At 34.3% G+C, this 23,665-nt stretch overlaps 1 protein-coding gene across 2 annotated transcripts in view; it reads left to right on the plus strand.

Annotated features, from left to right (window-relative positions):
- The window catches only part of PTPRD (protein tyrosine phosphatase receptor type D), a 1,150,086-nt gene that overhangs the window by 1,113,431 nt on the left and 12,990 nt on the right, over positions 1-23,665 (plus strand). For both annotated transcript variants that reach the window (XM_039729799.1, XM_039729798.1), the window contains 6 exons: positions 537-656; positions 1,194-1,348; positions 18,157-18,442; positions 18,927-19,105; positions 20,341-20,467; positions 21,401-21,526. In XM_039729799.1, the coding sequence (XP_039585733.1) occupies positions 537-656; positions 1,194-1,348; positions 18,157-18,442; positions 18,927-19,105; positions 20,341-20,467; positions 21,401-21,526 (993 nt within the window). The remainder of the gene's footprint in view (positions 1-536; positions 657-1,193; positions 1,349-18,156; positions 18,443-18,926; positions 19,106-20,340; positions 20,468-21,400; positions 21,527-23,665) is intronic.

The raw sequence follows: 23,665 nt of genomic DNA on the forward strand, positions 1-23,665 counted from the left end.
GATCTCAGAAGGAAATTCTTTTTCTCACAGTCCACTTAATAGCTGCTGATGACCTTTCATTTATCAGAAATTATTTCTGAAAACATACTTGTTCGTACTGAGATATTTCTATACATAATAAATATTCACATCAAAGCAGTAGTTTATAAGTTTGGGGACTCCTGTAAAATATGGCAAACATTAAAAAAATCTTTGACCTATGTTGAAATAATTAGTACTGTTATTAAGTTACGGACTCTGAAAAGTGAAGATAAAGGTCATACTTTAAGCTACTATAATTTTTTTTTTCTTCAGTGTATCAATGTTTATTAGCATTTCCCAATTATCTGTTATACTAAATTTGCCCATTATGGGAAAAGATATTATATAATCTACTACCAGAGGAGCAGTTCTTGTGGATGATAAAATAAATTTCTTGTGTTTGAAGTTGGCCATTCTGTCTCCACATATGTTTAAAGCCTATGGTGATATACAGTCAGATATGTAATAAATTTCAGCATTAAATGTATGAAATAATAACATGTTTTTCACTGCAGGTGAAGTGTGATCAATACTGGCCAAGCAGAGGTACAGAAACTTATGGACTAATCCAAGTGACCCTTTTAGACACTGTTGAATTGGCAACATACTGTGTTCGTACATTTGCACTTCACAAGGTATTATATACTTACATATACTTCCTATGTAATTTTAAATTGAAAGTCTGGCAGTTTTTCCCCTCACCTCCCATTCCTTCTTTCCTTCCTATCACCAGCCACCCTCCTGTAACCTTGTCCTCCTTTCTCCTTTTGCTTCCTGCCTTACCTGTATGCCTTTTTCCCTTACTTCCTTATTCCCTTTCTCCCCTTCTCCTCCTTTCTAGCCTTCCCCTTGTTTCCTTCCAACACCCCTGAATATTGACACTTCTACAGAGTACATGTTCCTGATAACATGAAGTTTTGTAAGTTAATGCAGAACTCTCACCATGAAAAACCTGCATACTTGTGGTGGACAAGTATACAGTACATTTAATGATCTTACATTGTTTGAATCTGTAATTTGAATTTTCCTCCATAGCCAGAGTTCTTTTTCTTGCTGGCCCCAAATATTTAAACAATTTTCACTGGCATGCATGCTTTTGCAGCTGTTTCACTGAAAAGTGCCAATATAATCTCAAGTAGTAGTTTTGTCATTAAACTTTTTAATTTTCATAGAATGGCTCAAGTGAGAAAAGAGAAGTGAGGCAATTCCAGTTCACTGCCTGGCCTGACCATGGTGTCCCAGAACACCCAACACCATTCTTAGCTTTCCTGCGACGAGTCAAGACTTGCAACCCGCCTGATGCCGGACCTATGGTTGTGCATTGCAGGTAAGCCCAGAAGTTTCTTCAAGCATGGTATGTCAAGGTTACTGCTATCTGTTTTGTTGCAGATAAAAGTATGATTGTCTTTCAAATAGACTTCTGAGTCTGTCAAAGAAATTGATGGTTGCATTGCAAATCAAGGACCTGAGTATGGCACTGCCGACTTGGGTAGCATAGAATTATTTTATTTGGTCTAAGCACAATTATTTTCATTTTAGTACATCAAAAGATCTCCAGGGAGGATGTCTGCAGGGAAAATACAAATGTATCTGAGGCATTCAGAATGTGATGTGAAAAAGGAAGACGATGGTATTGGTTTAAGAGTCTAAGTGTTGAAAAAAATTGTGTTTTAAGCAGTGAAACACTTTTTGAAATTATTACTTATATTGTGTGAGAAAGTAGCAAGCATGATAATTAAGACAGATAAATTCAGGTAAGACCTGAATCTGTATTCAAGGTTGAATCCTCAGTTTAGGACTTTGAGGAACTGAAAATGCAAAGGATGTACCTAGAGAACAAGCTGAACCCAGTTCCAGGGAAATTAGTGCTCCATGCTTTTTTGCAAAGTAGCAAACCTCTTCAAGCATTATAAGGTATGAATTAATAACACTGGAAGAAAAAAAGTCAACTGCTTTTTGTGTGTTGGGAATAAGGAAAATGAAGAGGAAGAGATACAGCTTCTTTGAAATTTGCTGAACAGATCTTTGAGAAAGCCTTAAAATCATGTTGATAAGGACATTATCAAAACATACACACTAATTCTGACTGAAATAAACTCCAAGATGGGTTCCCTCATTCCAGGGTTTTATTTTCGTACATTGTATAGCTTGCTGTGTAGCCCTTTTCAAAGCAAGTTCCTAAGATCACTATTTCTTGTGAAATTCATTTTGGAATACCTTCCATTAGTAAGGCTGAGAGCTACTATACATGGATCTCTGAAGTTACAAATGCTTAGCATATTTGAAAACCAGTCTTGCTTTTTTCATCCAAAACCTGAGGAATAGTAATTACTGCATACCATCACGTCTAGTTTTGACTTCTTATATTGATAATCCACCCATGAAATCTGATAATTTAAACACTTTTAAAGTGATTGAAATAGTCTCCTGTAAACAAGATAGAAAAATAAATTCAACAGGAAAACAAAATAAGCAGAACTTAAATGTTGAAAGGCACAGACTGTTTACAAAATACCAGAGAACATAGGACACAGATATTAAATGTTTATTTAAACATCAGGATTTAAAATATGGAATAATTATAAATAACAACACAAATATATTCATAAAGCTTGCTGAATGTTTCTTGAATGGAGATGCATATTTTTGTTCTTTCATTTACAGGGTCTTAAAACATTTTAATTATTGCCTAGGATTTTAGATTTCCTCAGATACAATTTCATTAGCTTGATCCATATATAGCATACCTCCAAAGTTGCTCAACAGTGAAGGTGCTATATGCTCCATCAAAACCAAACTTAATAGAAGAAATTAATTTTCCCTCTCTGGAAAATCCCTTAAGTTAATATAATAGCCTAAATTACTGCTATGCAAAAATGGGCAAATTAAATCAGTTTTTATGGCTACTCATTGGAAAAGAAGAAATAAAATGCATTGTTTTTTATCACTCAGTGGTACTGATGAAGTACAAGGCAATTATTTTCTCTTTGTCATTAGTTTTGCATGCAGATTTCATTGAAAGTGGTGGTCAAGTTAGGTAGTATGATTTCATGCCTGAGGGACTTTTTTTATCCCAAATTCCTATTGATTTATTTATCAATAATTTATCTGCAGTAAGCATAATCTGCTACATATAAGCTTTTTGTCTTACGTATACTTACTAGAGTCATTAGATTTCAGTCACTTCATGCAACCTAATCTCCAAAAACAGACTTTCACATATCCTATTACTTTAGTAAGGAGTTTAGATTTGACTCCTAACAATTTGTCTATGAACAGAATTAATGTAACCAGATTTCTGAAAAAATTTAAAATTTATATCTCTGTAATTAAAACTGGCTGGACATTTAGCATCAAGTGTTCTGGACAGTCCAAAGTTTATTAATGTGCTAGTTAACTCCTCAATGTAATGCGTTGGCTATCCAAATGATAGACTAACAAGTTACTAAAGTGTTTCTCACAACACTAATGTTAATGTGTCACTTTTCAGGCATACTTTAGCAACATTATATCCAGAGATTTTCATGGCTTTATCATTTTAAATTCAACATGATTTTCTTGGGGCTGTCTTGTAAAGGGAGAGGAATCAGACTTCAGTAATCCTTGTGGGTCCCTTCCAACTCAGGTTATTCTGTGATTCTATGATTATTAAATTGGTTCAAAAAAATCAAAAGAGGAACAACTACAGAGCATCACCACACTATTTTTAGGGTAAAGGATATGTCTTTCATACATCAGTATGAAAATTCTTCCTATTTGGTTTGAAATTGAAGTACTGGACATGCATAAACATTTCATTTCAAACTCATAAAAAAAGAATTTAAAACAGTTAAGTACAAACTCTGCGTATTACCCAGTTTTTAATTAGAATCTGCTTTCCATTTTTTTCCTTCTCTTCTCTGACGAGTTTCTCTTAGTAAGTTTCTCCATTCCAATATTTTCTTTGCCTATTATAAGTCATTTAACAATTTTATCATTTTTTTTTTCTCTCCACATCTGGAGAGATCCTTATTCAGTGCACCCCTCTAAGTATATTGTGTTAAGTATAGTTGTGTCCTTCATTTCCATTGTTTGCTGAAACTTATTTCATTGTTGATATCACATTGCTGAATAATAAACATATTTAATTAAATATGTTCCTACGTTTTTTAGTATTTTCTCTGAAGTAAGATTGTAATTCTAATGGTAATTGTCATTCTAATTTTTGCCAAGCATCTCCTTGTACTTTTACTGCCCTCTACTAGTTGCTATTTTCCACTGAGATATTTTTCTGTTCTTGGCAAACTTCTTGGTTTTCATTTGTTCCTTTCCTGGCCCCTAGTCTGCCTCTGCTTCCTTTTTATATTCCTCTTGTCCCTGTTCTGTATCTTTTCTGTCATTGTCTCCCATTTTGTGTTTAGGACTACCTAAATCCCTTTTCATTAAATTCCCCCTTTTCATCATCCAGATTTAAAAAGTACTTAAGGCTTTTCTAACTAGAGCCAAACAATATAATACAGAATGGTATCTTATATCCTTTGCCTATAGCAGACAGTCTTTTTAACAATATCTCATTGAAGGAGTAATCTGAGTTTAGTTTCTAGAAGGAATACAGGATTTATAGTGGCAATTTTAAGCCATCTGAGACATCACTAATACATTCTTTTATATTTCTTCCAGTACCTACCGAACTATCAGAGCTCAGGAAATTCTAATAATCACATTACAGAAGTATAAACAGAATGGGAGTTGCCTTTCAAAATGTGTTTGATGAAAGAGTAGGCTTGAAGAATCTGTGGAAGCCTTTATCTGCAAACTTTTAAACCACAGAAACTGAAAAACAAAGCTATTAAGAGTAAAGGGAGAATTTATTTCTCACCCTCTGTGGGTGAGGAATACAAGAACCACCTGTCTGTGTTTTGATCCTTACAGAGTAAGGATCAAAATTTATTCTGTATTTATGGGTATGTATTGCAAGTGAAAGGTTTAGCCCAAGCTTTTCCTTACTGCATTTCCACCCATCTGCCATAATAATGACCAGGAGTTTCCTTTCAGTCCATTTCATATTAAGGGATTAAATGGTTTTTCTAGTTTGCTCCATGGTTTTGGGGTACGGCTAAATGTCCAATAGAGAATCAAGGTAGATGGAGACCCAGTTCATTAATGACCCCAGATGAGTTTGTATCCAAGCCTCATTTGTTCGTAAGCTATTTTAATATCCTGTCCCTAAGAAATGGTTTTTGAATGTGTAAAAAAATTATTTAATAATTACAATTATGGGAAGAATTGTAATTATTAAATTACAATTAATTATGGGAAGAAGTCTGAGCTGAAAACACCTGACTATTGAAGAGCCAGTAAATACTTGAATACCCTCAGTTCATGTAACAGTGACCAAAAGAAGAAAACAGTTCTATCTAGTGAAATTAACTGAGAATGTACATACTACCATTCTACATTACTAAACTTGATGATTTCTGAAAAATGTTTGTCAAAGATATGCAAATAGAAATATTTTAAATAATATTTGTGTGATAATAGCAAAGAAATACAGAATTATATGATTAGAATTTCCAAAACATTGGTAATTATTTATTACTAATGTATATGCAGCAGGCATCTTTGCTTGTCATTTAGACATATACTTTTGATAACGGTTTAATTGCCTGTACAGTATTGAATTTGAATCTAATATAGTAGTCAAAATATATTGAGAATTTCATGAGGACGTCCTACTAGTCAAAGCTCTTAGCTGTTGCTGTGGTTTAACCTCAGGCAGCAGCCAAGCCCCAGACAGCTGCTTACTCACTTCCATTCCAGTGGGATTTGGAAGAGAATCAGAAGTGTAAAAGCTGGAAAACTCATAGGTTGAGATAAAAACAGTTTAGTAGGGAAAGCAAAAGCTGTACACACAAGCAAAGCAAAGCAAGGAATTTAGTAATTTATTCAGTGCTTCCCATGGGCAGGCAGATGTTCTGCCATCTCCAGGAGAGCAGGGCCCCATCACACATAATGATGACTTGGGAAGACAAACCCCATCAATCCAAAAGTCTCCCCCTTCCTTCTTCTTCCTCCTTCTTTATATGTTAAGCATGATGCCATATGGTCTGGAATATACTCTTTGGTCAGTTTGAGTCACCTGTGTCTCCTCCCCACCTTCCATGAACACTCACCTTCCTTGAGCTGCACCACACACTGAAACAAAGGCAAGAAGTCGGGGAAGAGAATAAGCTCTAGCCCAGCCAAAACCAGCATACTTGTGCAGAAAACTTAGCAGGATTTTTACTGGAAAAGGTAGCTAAAACATATTCACAGGTATGTTAATTTCAAGAAAAAAGGCATAGATCATTACTGAAAGAATTATGGAGCACCAAGGGAAACATCAATACCTAATCTAAATGCTGATTTTTTAATTTAAGTAATCAGATATTTTGTAAGGACTACATCCATTAATGGTTGTTGTAACATAAATGGCAGAACTCCACTGTACTCTTCTCCTAAGGAAAAAGATGAAGTTTTCTGTCTATATCTACCAGGGAAGATAGTTCAGTAGAGCCTCAGTCAATACTGAGCTAAATGTTCCATGATCCTTATTCTCAGTGTGAGATTTGGAAGAGAAAGGCAGATAAATTAAAGATGAATGCAAAAAAAACAAAACAAAACAAAAAAACCAAACCAAACCAAACCAAACCAAAACAAAACAAAACAAAAAAAAACCCCCAAAAAAACCCCACCAAAACAAAAAAAAAAAAAAACAAACCAACAATAAAAATAAAAAAAATCCACAAATGAAATTTAGCATCCCATCCTATTTGTAGGTACTTTACACAATGTGATAAAATCTTGGTTGGCTTATTTAATATTTTAAGATTACCCTTTCAGTCCCTTTCCCCAGAAGTTGAGTAATACCACAATCCCACTTGTCTTTCTGCATGACTTGCCCTAATTTGCAGAGCTGATCAAGAAAAAATTGTTTCTTTAATGAAAAAATGCTGGCTTAAATCCTAGGATTCTGCACTGGAGACACACTAATGTATGGTCTAATGATAGTAGGGGAAAGACATGTTTTTGTTTGAAGTTGGATTAGTGCAGGCAAACAGGTGCTAATCAGATCATAATAAACCAGTACTGGAGGGTGTTTGGAATTTTATGCCACTATGTTTTCAAAACATCACAGAAACTTTAGTAGTTGGTTCAGTAACACTACCTAAAGGCTTAACATGTTAGTGCGATGCCAGATGTTTGAGTTTTTCTTCTAATACCAGCACCAAGGGGCATATCTCTAAGACCCTTTTTCAAGCTTTGGCAGGTACTGTTAATGCTGCTATTGCTAACAGAAAAACTTGGCTGTTTGGAGGAATGTGAATGTTTTAAGTAAATCTGTGTCTGACTACACTAACATAACCAGTTAGCAGAGTGAAAAACAAGATAATTTTCAAAAAATAACAAAACACCATATGATATTCTATATCCTAAAGTAGAATTCTTGTTCAGTGCTTGTGAATGAAAAATAGAATGTTTAAGAAAAAAAATATACTTATCAAAGGCAATGATTTTTCAGTGGATTGTTTTATTTCACTTCTGTATAGTTTGAACTGCTTCTTTTGCCATAGGCCTTAGAAGTGCTCGTTTTTTAATCCTTGCAGTGAGTAGGTTGCAGATGACTGCCTATCCTTTTTCACGGTGTGGGGAAAAACCTCCCCAGTATATATTCAGAAACAACACAAGTAAGATTAAAAAATACTAGAATCTTCCTCATTTTTTCCCTTTCCCTCTCCTGAGAACAATTCAGGACCTTTCCCAACTTCCTTGCACAGCTGAAAGCTCTAGAGAGGAAAAGACACTGAAAGTATTTTAGTATTACAAATACTTTAATATCATAAATGTTCTAAATTTTATCTTCTTTACCCACGTCTTTGTGCAGAAGTTATTGAGTTGCTACTGTGCATTAAACTGTGCTGGGTATCATCCCTGTTCAAAAATACTGTAACACTATTTACTCTTCAGCTGTTAGCTGTGGATCACTGTACATCTCATAAATATTGTTTTTTCTCATAGTCATTGTTCACTAATAGAAAACAGAGAGGGATAAGATTGCTATAAGAATCTCATATTGAAAAGATATCTAGTTGGTGATCATGCTTAGGATATGTAGGTCCTCTTAATATAAAAAAATAGGAATAAGTTAATGTCCATGTTTTTCCTTGTATTTCATCTGTATTAATAGTCTCAGCAACTCAGACCATGCAATCAGAGAAACTGACTGACAGTAGTTTCATTTCTACACATATCTTTATTCTTAGAAGTTATTTCATTTCAACATATACAGGATGAGGCTTGCAGTGTTTATGCCCTGTATACTTGATTTCTGTTTAAGTGGAACTGGATTCACTTGATTTAGAAAAATTTGGATGGCTTCTCTGTCTTGGATCAACTGTTGGAATTGCAGGAAAAATACTGGAAAAAGAGAAATAGTCTAGAAGAAAAGTTGATAAAGGCTAAATGGAAGAAATTGGTATAGCAAGACACTTCTTTTGTAATTAATGGTATTACACACATGGACAGGAGATGTCACAAGTAGAGGGAGTTTGGATTTGCCTTCATATTTTCACCATAAAAACTTTCAAGGCCATGAAAATGCAGATTACAGAAATCTTACAATTGAAGACCCTGGATATTTTATGCTGAACATACAAGACCTCTCGTGTAATTACTAGGATATGTTCATGCAAGTATGCAGAGAAGAGGTAGCATCTCAGTCTGTTGCTGACAGAGTGATAGATTGGAAATGCTGGATTTCCTTTTCTGTGTTTCAAATTTGAGTGTCACTAGTTAGAATCATCTTGATAGCAAAGATACTATTGCCTGACTCATCTTCAAACTTAGCAGTGTTCTTATGAGCTTAGGTATTTAATTTTTTTTCATTAAATTTAGAGACTTGCCTGTGAAAACCTGGGAGTATGAACATGATAAGAACTAGCATACCATAGTTAATGTGATGGTGTGGAGGGTCCTATAAAATATGCCTCGATAGATTTTTTTCTTAGAGTAGGAAAATACTATGCTATATTATCTGTAAATCCTCCATGAAGTGTCAAACACAAGCAAACTGATGCTGATCCACTTTCAGGTTTTGTCTTCAATTAGGAACCAGTTCTTCATAGCAAACAAGCCCTTTCTAAAACTGGAACTGTAGTTGCTGTATGTATAGTATATGCATTGATTGTTTAGAAGCATTTAAACTCAGAAGTTTTCACAGAAAATATTATTAAAATTCAAAAACATATAAATAACAAGTAATAGCAATATTTTGTCATGCAGGTTTAAATAATGAAAAACACCTACTTGTGGTCTCTTTGATTAAATCCATCATATGTGTATAAAGCCATATTTGGTTGGCACTTAGCCTGTGGTTCAGGGGATTATACTCCCCACTGGTGTGACTCAGGGCTGGATTATCTTTTGAAATCCTAAAAAGCTGCTGTGACTGCATAGGGCAAGATTTGTTTCTGGTAGCAGTCAGAAATCTGTAAAGGAACATAGGGAATGCTATTACTAGATAGAATCAGTGTTCTGTCTAGGCCAGTATCCTGTCTCTGACAATGGCAAATGTCAAAAATTTCAGGGGAAAGTACAAAACTTCCATGTCAACAATATTTCAGTAAAGTTTCCTCTCCAGCAGAAAGCACTTAGTGACTAGTTTAGCCTTGCTTCTTAAGTTTAGCCTGGCTTCAATTATTTTCCCCTTTATTCCTCTAGCTACCTAGAGAAACTAGTGGATACTTTCTTGTTTATATTCATGATTGTACACACATTTCAAAGAACAAAACCAGGTAGTATTAACTATCTTTTTCCTTTTTAAAGTAGTTTCATATACGTTAGAAGATATTCATTTACTTTTAATTTGAATGTGTTTTTTTTATTTCATTAAATGTATTTGGATAAAAGGGTTAAAAAATAAAAAATGTGTTATTTAATGTTTTTTTCATGTTTTACATGTCTACAGCTTTTTATTGAGTTAATTAATCAAAAGATTCTGACCCATTCCGGTATTTTATACGTGGAGGGATGTGGAAGAGAGTTCTCACATCCTTGACATTTTTGCTGGTTGTCTCTGTTCCCTCCTTTTGTGGCATACTCTTTTTTGGTAGCCTGAGTAAAGTAACTGTTCTGTGGGTATTTTTTTCTTCTTTTAATAGAGGTAAGGCAGTAAAAATAGTTCCATGATTATGCCACATTTTCTTCTAAGTTTCCCAGAGGACATACTGAGGCCTGACTTTGATTTGGCCAACAAATGGCTTCAATTGAGCAGTTCTGCTGAAGACTGATGACTTTTCGCTGGGCGAAATAACCTGCCCCTCATTAAAATATAATAATTGTCTGTAAGATTTTTTTAAAAATTGAAATGCCTTTTCCATGTGTTATCTCAAATTACAAATATGTTGGTGCTGATAATTATTTCCATATATATATTATCATGTCCTACAAGGCCTGTAATTTCCTTTGACCTAAGCTGTAGTTTGATACATTATTTGATCAGCACTCTTAGTGAGTCATTTTATCCATATGTATTTAGTTAATTGGTTATTTTTCTCCCCACCCATGTTTATATATAATATACTCTACAAAGGAAAAGGAAATCTGACTGCTTGCAGCTGAGTCTAGTAAAAGAGCAATTAGGTTCTATCAGAGCCAGCAGCTGTCCGTAATGAATTCTGAATTAAAATTATGAGTGAAGAAAATAATCCAGCCATCTGCAGGAAATGTGAAAATATTTTTATAACCCAATAGCTGAATTCTGGAAAGGGGTATCTCTGAGATTTCCCAGCTGTACCTACATTAAATTCCGGAATATCCATAGACACAGAGTATGCTGGAACACATTGCATCAACTTGGATACTCAGTGTGTTTGGCTAACTTCGAACAGGCTGTGTTTTTATCTAAAATAATCAGCATGAAAGTCTCTTTAAATCCTCTCCCCACATCTCTAGAAGTAAAATGTAGTTTTAAAAATAGTCCTGTTATCTTTTCATGGAGGCTTTACAATCAGTATTCTGCCCTGAATATTAATCTTTCTTCATTTTTTATACTTTTGGACTTAATTCAGGGTCTCATCACTTATTATGAGATTTTCTCACTGACTGCTGTTCCAAGTAAATTCTGCATTGTGATGTCTATTTTTTGTCACCTGAATTTTAAAAAATCATAATACTATCCAAGCTTGTTTTATAGCTACCTTGAAACTTCTATGATAAAACTCCCATTATTTCCATTCTAACTTGCCCGAAATTTTTGCACATAAGTTCAAAATCTGAAAAAAAAAGGAAGAGATTAGTGTCTAACCTCTAAATGACAAGTTGTGATTAAGAAATGTGAAATGCTTAGTGGTATTAACCTTTCAAAACCTGATTTTCTGCATTACAGAGAATTCATGTCGGTATAAAGATTTCAGAGGTTAAGAAATGTAGTAATGAGTACCAGTAACCAAGCTCTTCAGCGGTCAGTGAAGTATTGTCAAATATTACAAAGGGTATTTACTTTTTTCACTGCTTCATCTAAAAAACAGGACTAACCTGTATAGGAGCTCATCAGAGAAGCCTCAGGTTTTTTAGCTCTGTTTTTTACTGTGTAACATCTCACTGCATTAATACTATATTGCAACCAATTCATTTTAAACCAAATCTAGAGGTGGCAACATCAAGTTTGTCTCAACCTCTGAATGTATCCTCTAGCTTTATCAGGTTTTGGTTGAAAAGGAAGAGACATTCTGAGATGGAGATCCAAAACAATAGGGCTACTACTAAAGTCGTGTCAGCTTCAAGGTTCAGGACTAAATTACTGGTTATTTCCAAGTTTTCAGAGTAGGGGAAAGGGGAGCAAGGGAGTGATAAAAAGTTTAAAAAATATTTGTACACAGATTCATTTAGGTCTTTGAACTGTGGTTGGAAAATAAAAACAAAACAAAATACCAGCATGGACTAAAGAGTCCTGGTGATAATGCCTTCCTTTTGCTTTGTGCTTACCACATGAAGTTCTGTGTCTTGATGACAACCTCAGACTTCATCACTGTCACATCAGTCTTAACCCCAACCAGAAAAAATCTCCAGGGAAGCTGATGTTAAGAAAAGAAGAAATTGTTGTCCAGAATAGGAATACAAAACACTTAGAATCAGGGAAGGATCCAGAGGATGGAAACTTGGAATCATTTTAGTGGCTAGTAAGTACTTTCAAGGTCTTCCAGTTATCCAGATAGCATCAGTTCACCTTGTGTTACTGATAGGCTAATAGCTCTTCTCCATGAAAATGTAATTAAAGCACAGAAAGAAATATTCAAAAGTATGAAGCTACTTCTCAAAACATTCTACCCTGAGAATGCAAAGCAGGTTAACTTCAAAGAAAGGAACAAATAATTGTTAACAGCAAGCAGCATAATTTCTGTCCATTGATTTCTCTGCTGTGCTGTGCTCTTCTCTTTTATTTATTGGCTATAGGATCACAGTGTACTTCCTCTGCTAAATTACTCAGAAAGAGCAGGTTTTTTGTATTTACTACAGCTGTTCAGGCATAGATCTATCTTTAATTGAAGGCAACAAGTCACAGTAAGATGTGTTTTTAAAATTAACCTTAAAACACATTCTTTTTCTAAACTCTATTTCAGTTGATTTCAGATAATTCTTTCTTTAGTGGAATGCATAATGTCAAGAAGGCATTGTACAGTACAAAAAATGTAAAGTATACACTGAAACTCAACAAATATCACAGAGAAGATATATTTAGGATAGTTACTCTTTGATGATAAATACAGAAATCAGTACATTCGTATATAAGATTGTATTTAGAGAAGTAGGAAGATAAGAAGGAGAATATATGAGAACTGAATTAATTTTGAAATAAAAAAATTACAGTAAATCCTTGTAAATCAATAAAATAGTACAGAGGAATAAAGTTGATTTTAATGTCTTTTCTTTATATGTCTAAGTAATTGAAGAAATCAGATAGCAGTGATTAAGCAAGGTGTATATATAAAAATGCTCTAAGAAAAGCAGGATTATGGCATGTATTGTTACATAGAATCAACAAACAGTTCTGAAGGAATACCATAATGAGAAAAATAAGTGGTATGAAACAAGGTCAATGAACTCTTCAGTTATGTACAATTCCTGCTATTCCGTCTCATAAACAGAATAAGAAATTTTTTTAACCAATAACTCATAATTTCAGGAAAAAAGCAGGTAGAATAGTTATGATCATTTGTCCTTTTCAAGAAAGAAGAAGCAAGTGTTGCAATTGATGGTGTGCCTTTTCAATGGTATAGTTACTAAAGGTGTCAAGTACCTGGAGGCTGAAGTGTTGATTCAAAAGCAGAGTTCTAAGAATATCTGCTTTACAGCTGGGAAATTGAATGCTTATGCCTTTTATAGCTATGTAGGGTCACAACACCACATTTAGACCATGCATTTCAGTTTCTATCCCAGGACATGTCTAGAATGTTATTTTTCAGAGTCCCTATCCAAATTCCAGTGAAACCTAATACCAGGATTTCTGTAGGGGAAGTTGTGTCTGTAACATGTTGGTTAATAACCCTTAATTGATCCTTTCCTCTCTGAATTTCTTTTGTCGTGCATGATATTCTGTAACAATGTGTTTCACAATTTAATTATGTACTACTTTAAAAATTACTTCCTGTTTGTTTGAAAGTCTCGTCATTTCATTTCATTATCTTAATTCTTCTTTGGCAAGTAAAGAACAAATCATTTTTGTTTCATCTTCTCTATGTAACATTAATTTATGACTGGTGAGAGGATTTGAAGTGCTCTAATGGAATGTCATTGAATTTTTTGTTTTGTTGAGCATTATGAATGCTACATTTTTATCCTGCATGGAAAATTCATTATTTAAAATTATTTTAATAAACAATTACTTCTTATACATGGGATTTGTTAGAGAAATTTTTAGGAGTTTTGATTCTCTGTGTTTTAATATTTGAGAGTTTGTTTGTGTTCAAGTTACAATCTCATAAAACAGCTTCTTATCCTTGATCTCTCCAGAGCTGTACTTGGGATTAGACGAAGAACAAATTTACTTCTGGATTATTATACTTTTGCAGGTCCATATTACAAAAAATGTGGGCTTAAATCTGGGGCAGTTATATTTGAAGAATTTATGGTAATACTAGAATTCTGAGAATGTACAGACTGAAAACTGTTATTAAAACACCATAAAGGAAGAAAGAAACATGGCTGGTTTTTGGGTTGTGACTATGCCATACATGTGTACTACCTATGAAAACAAGGCAGAGTTCTGGACTGAACTTTATCTGCTTGTAGCGAAAGATTCTCCTCTTTTCCAATTTATTTTATTCCATGTTCTTTTTCAGACATTTTATGTTAATTCAGTGATAAACATGGTTGCCTCCATAGCCTAGGGATGAAGAAAACTCAGTCAGTGAAGTCTTTGGTAAAGCATTGCACCTAAGAAAATGCTGAATACCATTCTTGTTGTCTGGTACCCAGCCATAACCACAGTGAGAAGGAAAGAAAGTGATTGTACACTTGCCAATAAATTCTCAAAGGTCTCTTATGAGCTGCTATATAATTCTTGAAGCAACCCAGCATCTCTTCTAGAACAAAATTTCAATTTATATCTTTGCACAAGGTCTTTATGTTATTTTGATCAGATGTTTCTTTTCAAAAGGATGTTCAGTGGTTTTATAAGGGTCTTTTTTTCTGCTTCCTGGCCAGGGGGGTAATTTTCTGCTCTGTTCTAATTTGCTAACCACAAAATGGGAAAATAATCTAAATATTGCTCCTGTCAGAACTACTAGAGAATTTCTGTGGGATTGGAATCTAATCAATCATTAGAAGTTCCTCAATAAAATCCAGATCTTTTTATATATTTCCCATATCACAAGCAATTTCATGTACTTTCAGTTTATAAATGCAAGCTTCATTCAATCTGAAACGGTAATATTCAATAAAATTTTCCCCTGATATGAGTCAAAGATGTCCTACATGATTTTTGGTCCATATTTTACTGTCTTTGCTTCCAATTAAATGATCTGTGAATACTGGTAATTACACTGCCTTTCTTTGCCAAATCACTGAAGTAGCAGTAAAGGGTCATCATTTGAACAGCTACAAATTAATCACAAAAGCCAACCTTTAACACATCTATACAGTGATTTGAATTCCGAATGTCCCCCTTATGCCTCTTCATTCTCCTTTTTTGAATTGTAGCTATTGTAGCTGTATTACATCACAGGACATTAAGCATGTTTCAGCTCACGGGACTGAGTCAGTCATGATTTTAGAAATTGAAAGCAAATGTTATAATACTGTAAATGACAATATTTGAAGCGGTAACAGTTTCCTAATAGGCATGTCTATTTAATAGATATCTAGGTTTTCAGATTGAAAATGTAATAGTTCTTTCACTAACTGAAAGGAAAATTCTAATTTTGACAGCAATATCAGAGGATACAAACCAAAAGGGCAAGAAAGTCAATAACAAAAGTAGAAATTATTTGTGAAATTATTCTTATTAGCTGAATTATCATGGTTAGCCGATGAAAGACAGGGATTTTGATTTTTTTTTTAGTATTTCAGTGGTTTATTAGTGAGGATTCAAACTTTATGGCTTCCCAGCAGTGTATCATACCATATTAAGAAGGCTGTGTAAAGGAAGAAGAAGAAGAAAAATGGGATAAAAAATTAGGATAGGATAGTTTCTTTTGTATAATAAGCTATTGTAGTTTGGAGTTAGAAGGTATTGGGGGCAGGAGGGGCACATTTCAAAGAAGAGTTAAAATCTTCATAGCACTGGTTCCATTTTTATGTGGAAAGTCAAAAGAGTAGTTTGGTAGTCCATTAGACAGCAGTCTAATGGGCTGAACTAGAATGTAGTGAACACCTTAAAAGAGTAAAATATCTCATTGGATAAAATGGTCCAGAGAGATGTGTGTAGGAGCCCAAATGCTTCCATAAATGTAGTGTGTTTCCTTCATCCTGACTATTAAATGAGTGCGTAATAATGTGTTTGGATCTGCTTTCATGATCTTCACAACTTCTGCATAATTCTGTAGACTAGCAAATATCTTCTGTGCTAGAGTATGCTAATAGATATTACTCTTTGATCTTGCTCATGGAAAAAATAAATATATAAATGGTAACAAAAGACATGAAAAGAACTGAAAATTGCTCATTCCAGCTGAAGTGTAAGTTTATAACTGGCTTCAGATTTTGCAGCTGTGGTCTGTATGTACCAGTGGCCTTTTTGATGTTCAATCTGAAAAATGGCATATCCAGTTATAAACATGATGTTGGAATAGCAATTTAATACATCATAGAAAAAAGAAATATATTCTAGATTACTGAGAAAATCTGCGCTGCCAAATTTTCATATTTCTCACTTGGCCCACACTTACTAAACTGATAAAAACTGAATGTGAACAGCAATTATTGAAGTAATGGTTTAAAATATGATACAAAGCAATCTGACGTACAAACATGTCCTACTTCTGTTGATTTCCATTACAAGAACAAAAAAACCTCCAAGGACATCACAATAGTGAGAGAGCTTTTTAAGGTTTTCTCCATGATTTTTAGCAACGTTAATGACAACAGGTTTTCCTGAAATAGCGATCTTTTATTATACAAGGAAATTAACTACTGTTTAGTTAGGATAACTATAATTTTGTTTCTTTTTATTTTTCCTTCTTGGCAGTTCCCACTGATGAATATCCCTGATAGGTAAATTTTCTTTACGGGTTAATTCTTGTCAGAGTGGCATCTAAGAAAGTTGAGATTGATGTGTTTGGTCTATCAGTAGATGTCCTCAGCTGTTTGAAGGGGGTCTGCTGCTTGGAGGAGTAATCCTTGGCATGAGCATGTGATTAACAATATGTAATTCTGCTGTCTTAGAAAGAAGACTTGCCTTATGTTAGATAACATAGCTTTCCATTTTGTACTTCCTTTTGATTTGGTTATAAGGAAATTCAGTTTTGCTGGTAATTGGCAAAGATTCTTAAGAAATAAGAAAAATAAATAAATACAAGGAATAAATCTTTGACCTTACCTCTCAATTTCAGGATAGACTTACAATATTTAATATATCTGGAAAATATAGAAACTGTGAGAAGTTTTGGGTTTTATATAGTTGTCCTCTAGAAGCTTGGTTTTGTTTCTTTCTATTTATACTCAGAAGATTAGAGTTCTTAGCATTCTTAAATATTCTTAATTTAGCTAATCTCAGTGTCTTGAGGGTTTATAAACTGTTGCTTACTATATGATGTATTTCATTTTCAGTCACTATCTGAGAAAAGTTCGGCATTTACAAAGCCTGGGATCATAATTCATTGTTGCAGGCATGACGTGATCCTGGAGAGAAAAACAATGTACAAATTCCATCACATTTTACACTTTAGCTTAGTTTAGCTACCTATATGCAAGTACTTGGAGCAAAACTTCGTTAAGTTCAATCATACAAAAAGGTGGTCTGATTTGGTTCGCTGCCGTTGTCATCCAAACAGTCAGGTTTTCCCAGCCTACAGCTAGCACAGCTATCTACTCATGCGTCTGCATTGCAAAGACTAACAGTATGTCCTAGCCAAGTGAAACAGCAGAGCACAGAACAAACTGTGTTAACAGAAGCCCCATCGCCACGGTAAGGAGATGGGTGGAAAGCGTACCAGCAAAGTGTAATAGAAATATGTAAGACTCATTTTCTGTCAGATTACTGTTTTCCAATGAATTTACTTCTGTAAAGAGAATAGCAACAACAGCACATTTAATGACTTAGAAATCATGCTAAAAACAAAGCTTGAATTCTTATTTATCATCTCCAGTAATTTCCATTGTTAAGAACATACATCTTGAGAACATGTTGCAAGGTGTTTTATTTCTGTTATAGTCAGACCTGAAACTGCAAGTCGCAAAGATCTCATATAAAAGCATTCTGTGTTCTCAATTGCTTTTAATGGATATTTAAGGAGTTTACATACTTCAGGGTACCAACCTCTTTTGTAAAAGCTGATGTTCATATTCAGAAACATGTGCTGTGTAAATCAGCATTACAAAATTTTAAATCTTGAATTATGTAAAAGTAAGCATAGTGAATGAAACAGTCCATGTTTTCTCTCCTGTGTTCATTTCTTTTAGTGCTGGAGTCGGCAGGACTGGCTGTTTCATTGTGATAGATGCCATGTTAGAGAGAATAAAGCATGAAAAGACTGTAGATATTTATGGCCACGTAACTCTAATGAGAGCACAGAGGAATTACATGGTTCAAACTGAGGACCAGTACATCTTTATCCATGATGCACTGCTGGAAGCAGTGACATGTGGAAATACCGAAGTGCCAGCCAGAAACCTGTATGCATATATCCAGAAGCTGACACAGATAGAAACAGGAGAGAATGTCACAGGAATGGAACTGGAATTTAAGGTACTGGGATTTTATGTTGTGGGTAACCAAAACCAAATGATGTAACACTGAAGCTGCTCTGTTCTCCACTGCTTGTTTCCAGTAATCAAAAGATGAAAGACACCATTAGACTAAAATTTTAAATAAGAAAGATGGTTCTTTCTAAAAAGTACAATCCAGTTCTCAATGAGTGTCTGGACAAGAACCATTCAGTTGAGGGTGAACAAGCATGTTGTTCCTTTATTGTTATTATATCTTGAAATATGTGTTTGTATAGTGGTTTAATACTGGAATTCGTCCAAATGCACTAATGGAGCAGACATTGTACTTTTAAAAGGTATTAAAGAAGTTTTACAAATACTTGGGTAATGCAACAGAATATGGAAAAGTAAGCATCTGAAGTTGAAATTATTCATTAATGGCTACTGAGCAGAAATTATAAAACCTGATAGTGTCACTTGTCTTTGTTATGCCTGGCCTTAATTCTTTTATTTGTTTTCAACAGCGTCTTGCTAGCTCTAAGGCTCACACTTCAAGATTCATCAGTGCCAATCTTCCATGTAATAAATTCAAAAACCGCCTTGTCAATATTATGCCATATGAATCCACAAGGGTATGCTTGCAGCCTATCCGAGGAGTTGAAGGCTCTGATTATATAAATGCCAGTTTCATTGATGGATACAGGTACAATAAGTGATGTGTTTTATCTTCACTGTTTTAAAAGTTTACAAAATTGTTTATGTAATTACATTGAAAATAACAATACTTAGTATTGAAATCTAGTAGGTTTTTTGTCTGTTCAGGGCTTGTTTGATTGGGTGTTTTTCAAAATTTTAGTTAAAATTTTAGTTTATATTTTTTCCCCACGTAATATACAAAATTTTTTTAATTACATAGAATCTTAAATTTTATATTTTTACCTGTGTTTAAGCCACTGAGAGCTCTCAGTATGTTTTACATGTTGTAAATTATGAGACTTTAAGCATGCTTATGATGTGGACCCCTATTTCTTCACAGTTTTCTGCTTAAAAAGATATATAGGAACAAGATACAGGAGGTACACTCTGTGTGTCAAGGTGATAAGCTATGGTGTTGGAACACTGACTCGGACTTGATCTAACCAACAAAGGCCCTTTGTATATAAACAGATGTGCAGCCAGCTGGTATCTTCATGAGCAATATGCCCTCAGCTGACTTAAAGCAGCTGGTTGAAAAAGACATGAAAGGGAAATGGCATCGTTTGCCTATGTTTGCCATAGTATAGGTATGCCTGAGTATCCATATCCACAAAGCGAATTTTCTGAGCCTCAGCTCATAATTGAAAATAAACTTCATCTCCACTATCACCTTCAAAGGTATTGCTGTTGCTTGAAAGAGGCAAGAGCAACACAAGCTGGTCATCATCTTATGAAGCTGTTGATCCAATCTTTTAACATTTTGGTGGTAGCTTTCCTTAACAGGATATTAGGGCCTGGAAATTCACACTCTATTCCCAAATTTTCTTCTTGCCTTACTTTTGCTAGAGGCACCAGACTGTTGAAATGAAGTTAATAAAGAAACTGCTTGATGCTATAATTCCTAAACTTAATAGATTGTTAGACAGTTATTTCTATAAAATGAACCAGCACAACTAAGTGTTTCTTAAGTGCTTTTTACAGCACACAAAATTGAGCAATTAGAGTTGCATTAAAATTTAAATAATAATGATAAAGTCATACATCATAATATTAACAGAGTAATTTTCCTCTCAAAGTTCTAAAAATAAAAAACTATAGTTTGATTAAACAATCATAATAAGGTTTTAATGTGCTCATTATTAACAGTATACATTTTCCCTCCACATAATGTTTTCATATAAGCAAAGAACATGACTATAAATCCAAAATAATACTCTTAATCTACTTTTTTTTTTAACATAGACAACAAAAAGCTTACATAGCTACACAGGGTCCTTTAGCAGAAACAACTGAAGACTTCTGGAGAATGCTCTGGGAGCATAACTCTACAATTGTGGTCATGCTCACTAAGCTACGAGAAATGGGCAGAGTAAGTACTGCTCTAATATTCCTTTACTAAAATGTTGGTTAAAGCAGCTCTTTCATTCAAATATTTTATTCTTAGGAATATCTAAAGATGAGAATTTTGGTTCCATCTTCTTTTGAAATAGGAGTGGCCTTCCTGGTCATAGGTGTAAATTTTTCCAATCTGTTGATGTGTTGCAATGGACAAACTAGACATGGCATGTTTTTTGTGGGACACACTGAGATTCAGCAAGAGAGACCATTGCTGTCGATTGAACAAGAAGGATCTCTTATTTGGAAACTTTGCTTTTGCAGCATCTCCTTGTAAAAATGTTTTTAAAAAGTGTGGTATTTTTTAGATCTGAACTACTTCTGTGTGTTCTGTGCTGCACATTAAAGTTTCATCCCCCAGTTTACAGTTCTAAACTAATTTCATTGGTACTCTCTCTGCTGGAAGGAACGAAGCAGTCTGCTATCTGGACAGAATTACATCAAGAGAAATCTGGCATCTGATAAGTGGAATCTGAGTTAGGCCATGTGTCCGAGAAAAGGGATTATTCAGGATGAAGCTAGTGGATGCAGAGATAGAGTAATGACTGAGGCTGGGGGGACTTTCCCCAACAAGCAAAAAGGAAGAAAACTGAAGGTGGTATCAAGATTTAAATAGAAATAAAAATTCACCATTGAAAATTAGATTAAGGATAGCTCTTGTCACTGATAGACAAGAAAACTGAGCAGAAGTATAAACAAGTTCAGATATATGGCAACCAATGAGAAACCCTTTGCAATGCAGTTTTAAAGATAATTTTTTACTCTACACCAACACAAGCAGCTTATGTTCTGTCACTGTTGACATTTTCCATTAATATCATACTTAGCTGAGTAAAAAAGGGTTTATACCAGTTTATGGTAGTGCTCTTAAGTAATAGGAAATGTATTTTACTTTGTTATTTCATAGGAAAAATGCCATCAGTACTGGCCTGCGGAGCGCTCGGCCAGATATCAGTATTTTGTGGTAGATCCAATGGCAGAGTACAACATGCCACAGTATATTCTGAGGGAATTCAAGGTTACAGATGCAAGGGTAAGTCAACATAGCATTACATTTGTTCCTGTAAGTTTAAAAAAAAATGTTTATTTCTTTCTTTTTAATGTGTTCAGGTTTTTTATTATTATTATTATTAAGAAAACCCTAGAGATATACTTTCTACAAGCAAGAATAAAAAATCAGATGAAGTTATTTTTAAATACATGGGATCTTTCTGTAGGAATGATTGACTTCGTTCAGATCTAGCATCTGGGCAGCACAATTTTATAGTTCTGAATGATTTGTGCCAAAATACATTAGATTATTTGAAGACTATTTTTCTCTTTTTCCTCATTTTCCCCTTGATTATTATTGGGTACAATTTTTGCAACATAGAGTGTTGCTTTGTTTTTGCACCACCCTTGAGGCTGAGTGAGTATGAAGGTTAATATACTGAGATTTTAAAACTGCAAAGCAAATGATATTCATATGAAAAGCTGGACAAGCTTTGCACATTATGATTTGATTTTTCATGTAGTATATTTTCAGATCTCTAGTGTATCTGCAGAGTAGATACATGCAGCTGTGACCTTAGCATCCTCATTTTCATACTTCATTTCTTATCTGAATTGCTGAGTCCAAAACTGAGTACTCATATAAGATTAAACATACATAAACTTTTAATATATATTTGGTATTTCGCAGACTTGATTTCTAACACTTTGGTCTGTGTGGCAGGAAAACATATTGCCAGCCTCTGTTTCTGTAGGCACTGTGCAATAAGACTTGTTCAAGCAAAATAGCAGGATGTAATGCCCAGGAATAACATGAGTGGCTACTTAAGAGTTGCCTGTCAGCATCTGAAATATTAGCCTTCCTCATGTTTAGCTAGACCACTGCTTTTAATGTGAACCTCAAATAAAATTGGATAATAATTGCATCAAGTCAGCCTTGAAGAATCTTTTGTTTGGTAAATGAGATTCAGCTGTAGATTTTTGTAAATTCTTACTACATTTCAAATAGAATGAAAATCAGATCCAATGTATCTACAGATACATTGGATCTGATTTTCATTCTATTTGAAATGTAGTAAGAATCATATGACTCATATCTTCTATAGCCTATTTGTGCTTAAGAGAAGTGGAGAACTGGCTCCTAGCATCAGTCTTTAAACACACTTGCAAGCAGAGATAGTCAAATCTAATTTCACTGCAAATATCCTGATAGTTTTAATTGATTTTCATTGCAAGTCTGTCTCAAGTTGGAAGAGTTATTATGTGACATAGTTCACAAAGCTCTGATCACAAAATTATAGTTATAACAAAAAGAAATAGCTGCAATTGAAGTGTCCCCAAATATTTTATATTTTAAAAAAGTCCTTTCAAGACTTTGTATTGAAGTAAAATATTTAGGCAAGTCTGCTTACCTACAGCTATCAAACCAGTAAAGGGTCAAATAATTAAATAATTAAATTGATGAGAACTAACTTTATTTAACATGATATTAATAAGCCTCTTTTAGAAAGCATTAGGCACATTGAAGGTCCTGATATAACATTTTCCTATCACATGTTATTACTTCTCAAATTTTAACAATCTCTTTATCTTGATGGTCCAAATTTTGTTAAACTCCTCAATGAGCTGACAGCACCATCCTAAATTTTCCAGTTATGCTGGAAAATTATAGCTCTTTCCAAATTTACTGGAAGAAGTGGGAAATACTTACCAAAATGTACATTATAGTTTTCCTCTAGTTAGGCTTTTGTGTCACACCCAGTTAGGCTTTTGTGTCACACGCAGTAATTGAAATAGTTTGACTGAATTGTTGCACTCAAACGAGCAAAAGCTGGAGTGATTGCAAACGTCCTCTCTCCCTCTCATCTCCAAATCTATCTGTACTGCTACAACACCATCCATGCTCTGGCAGAGCCAAGATGACCAGTTACTCCACAGGAACAAACAATGAGGCACTGTACCGGTGTAGGTGCCAGCACAAACTATCTGGTGTGGAACTCTCTTTTATTTCTGAAACTGAACTGTGAGTTGTTGTATGGTGAAATTGACCTCTGTAACTGTTTCAAGTTATTGCTTCTAACTGCTTTGAAGCTCAAGAGGTCAAATCAGTCTTATTTAAGGCTAAACTATTAGTGAGACTGTAAGAGAGTATTATCAATTCTAAAGTGTAATCAAAAGACAA

Source organism: Passer montanus, unplaced genomic scaffold, assembly GCF_014805655.1.
Source record: "Passer montanus isolate IOZ18808 unplaced genomic scaffold, ASM1480565v1 scaffold7, whole genome shotgun sequence".
NCBI lineage: Eukaryota > Metazoa > Chordata > Aves > Passeriformes > Passeridae > Passer > Passer montanus.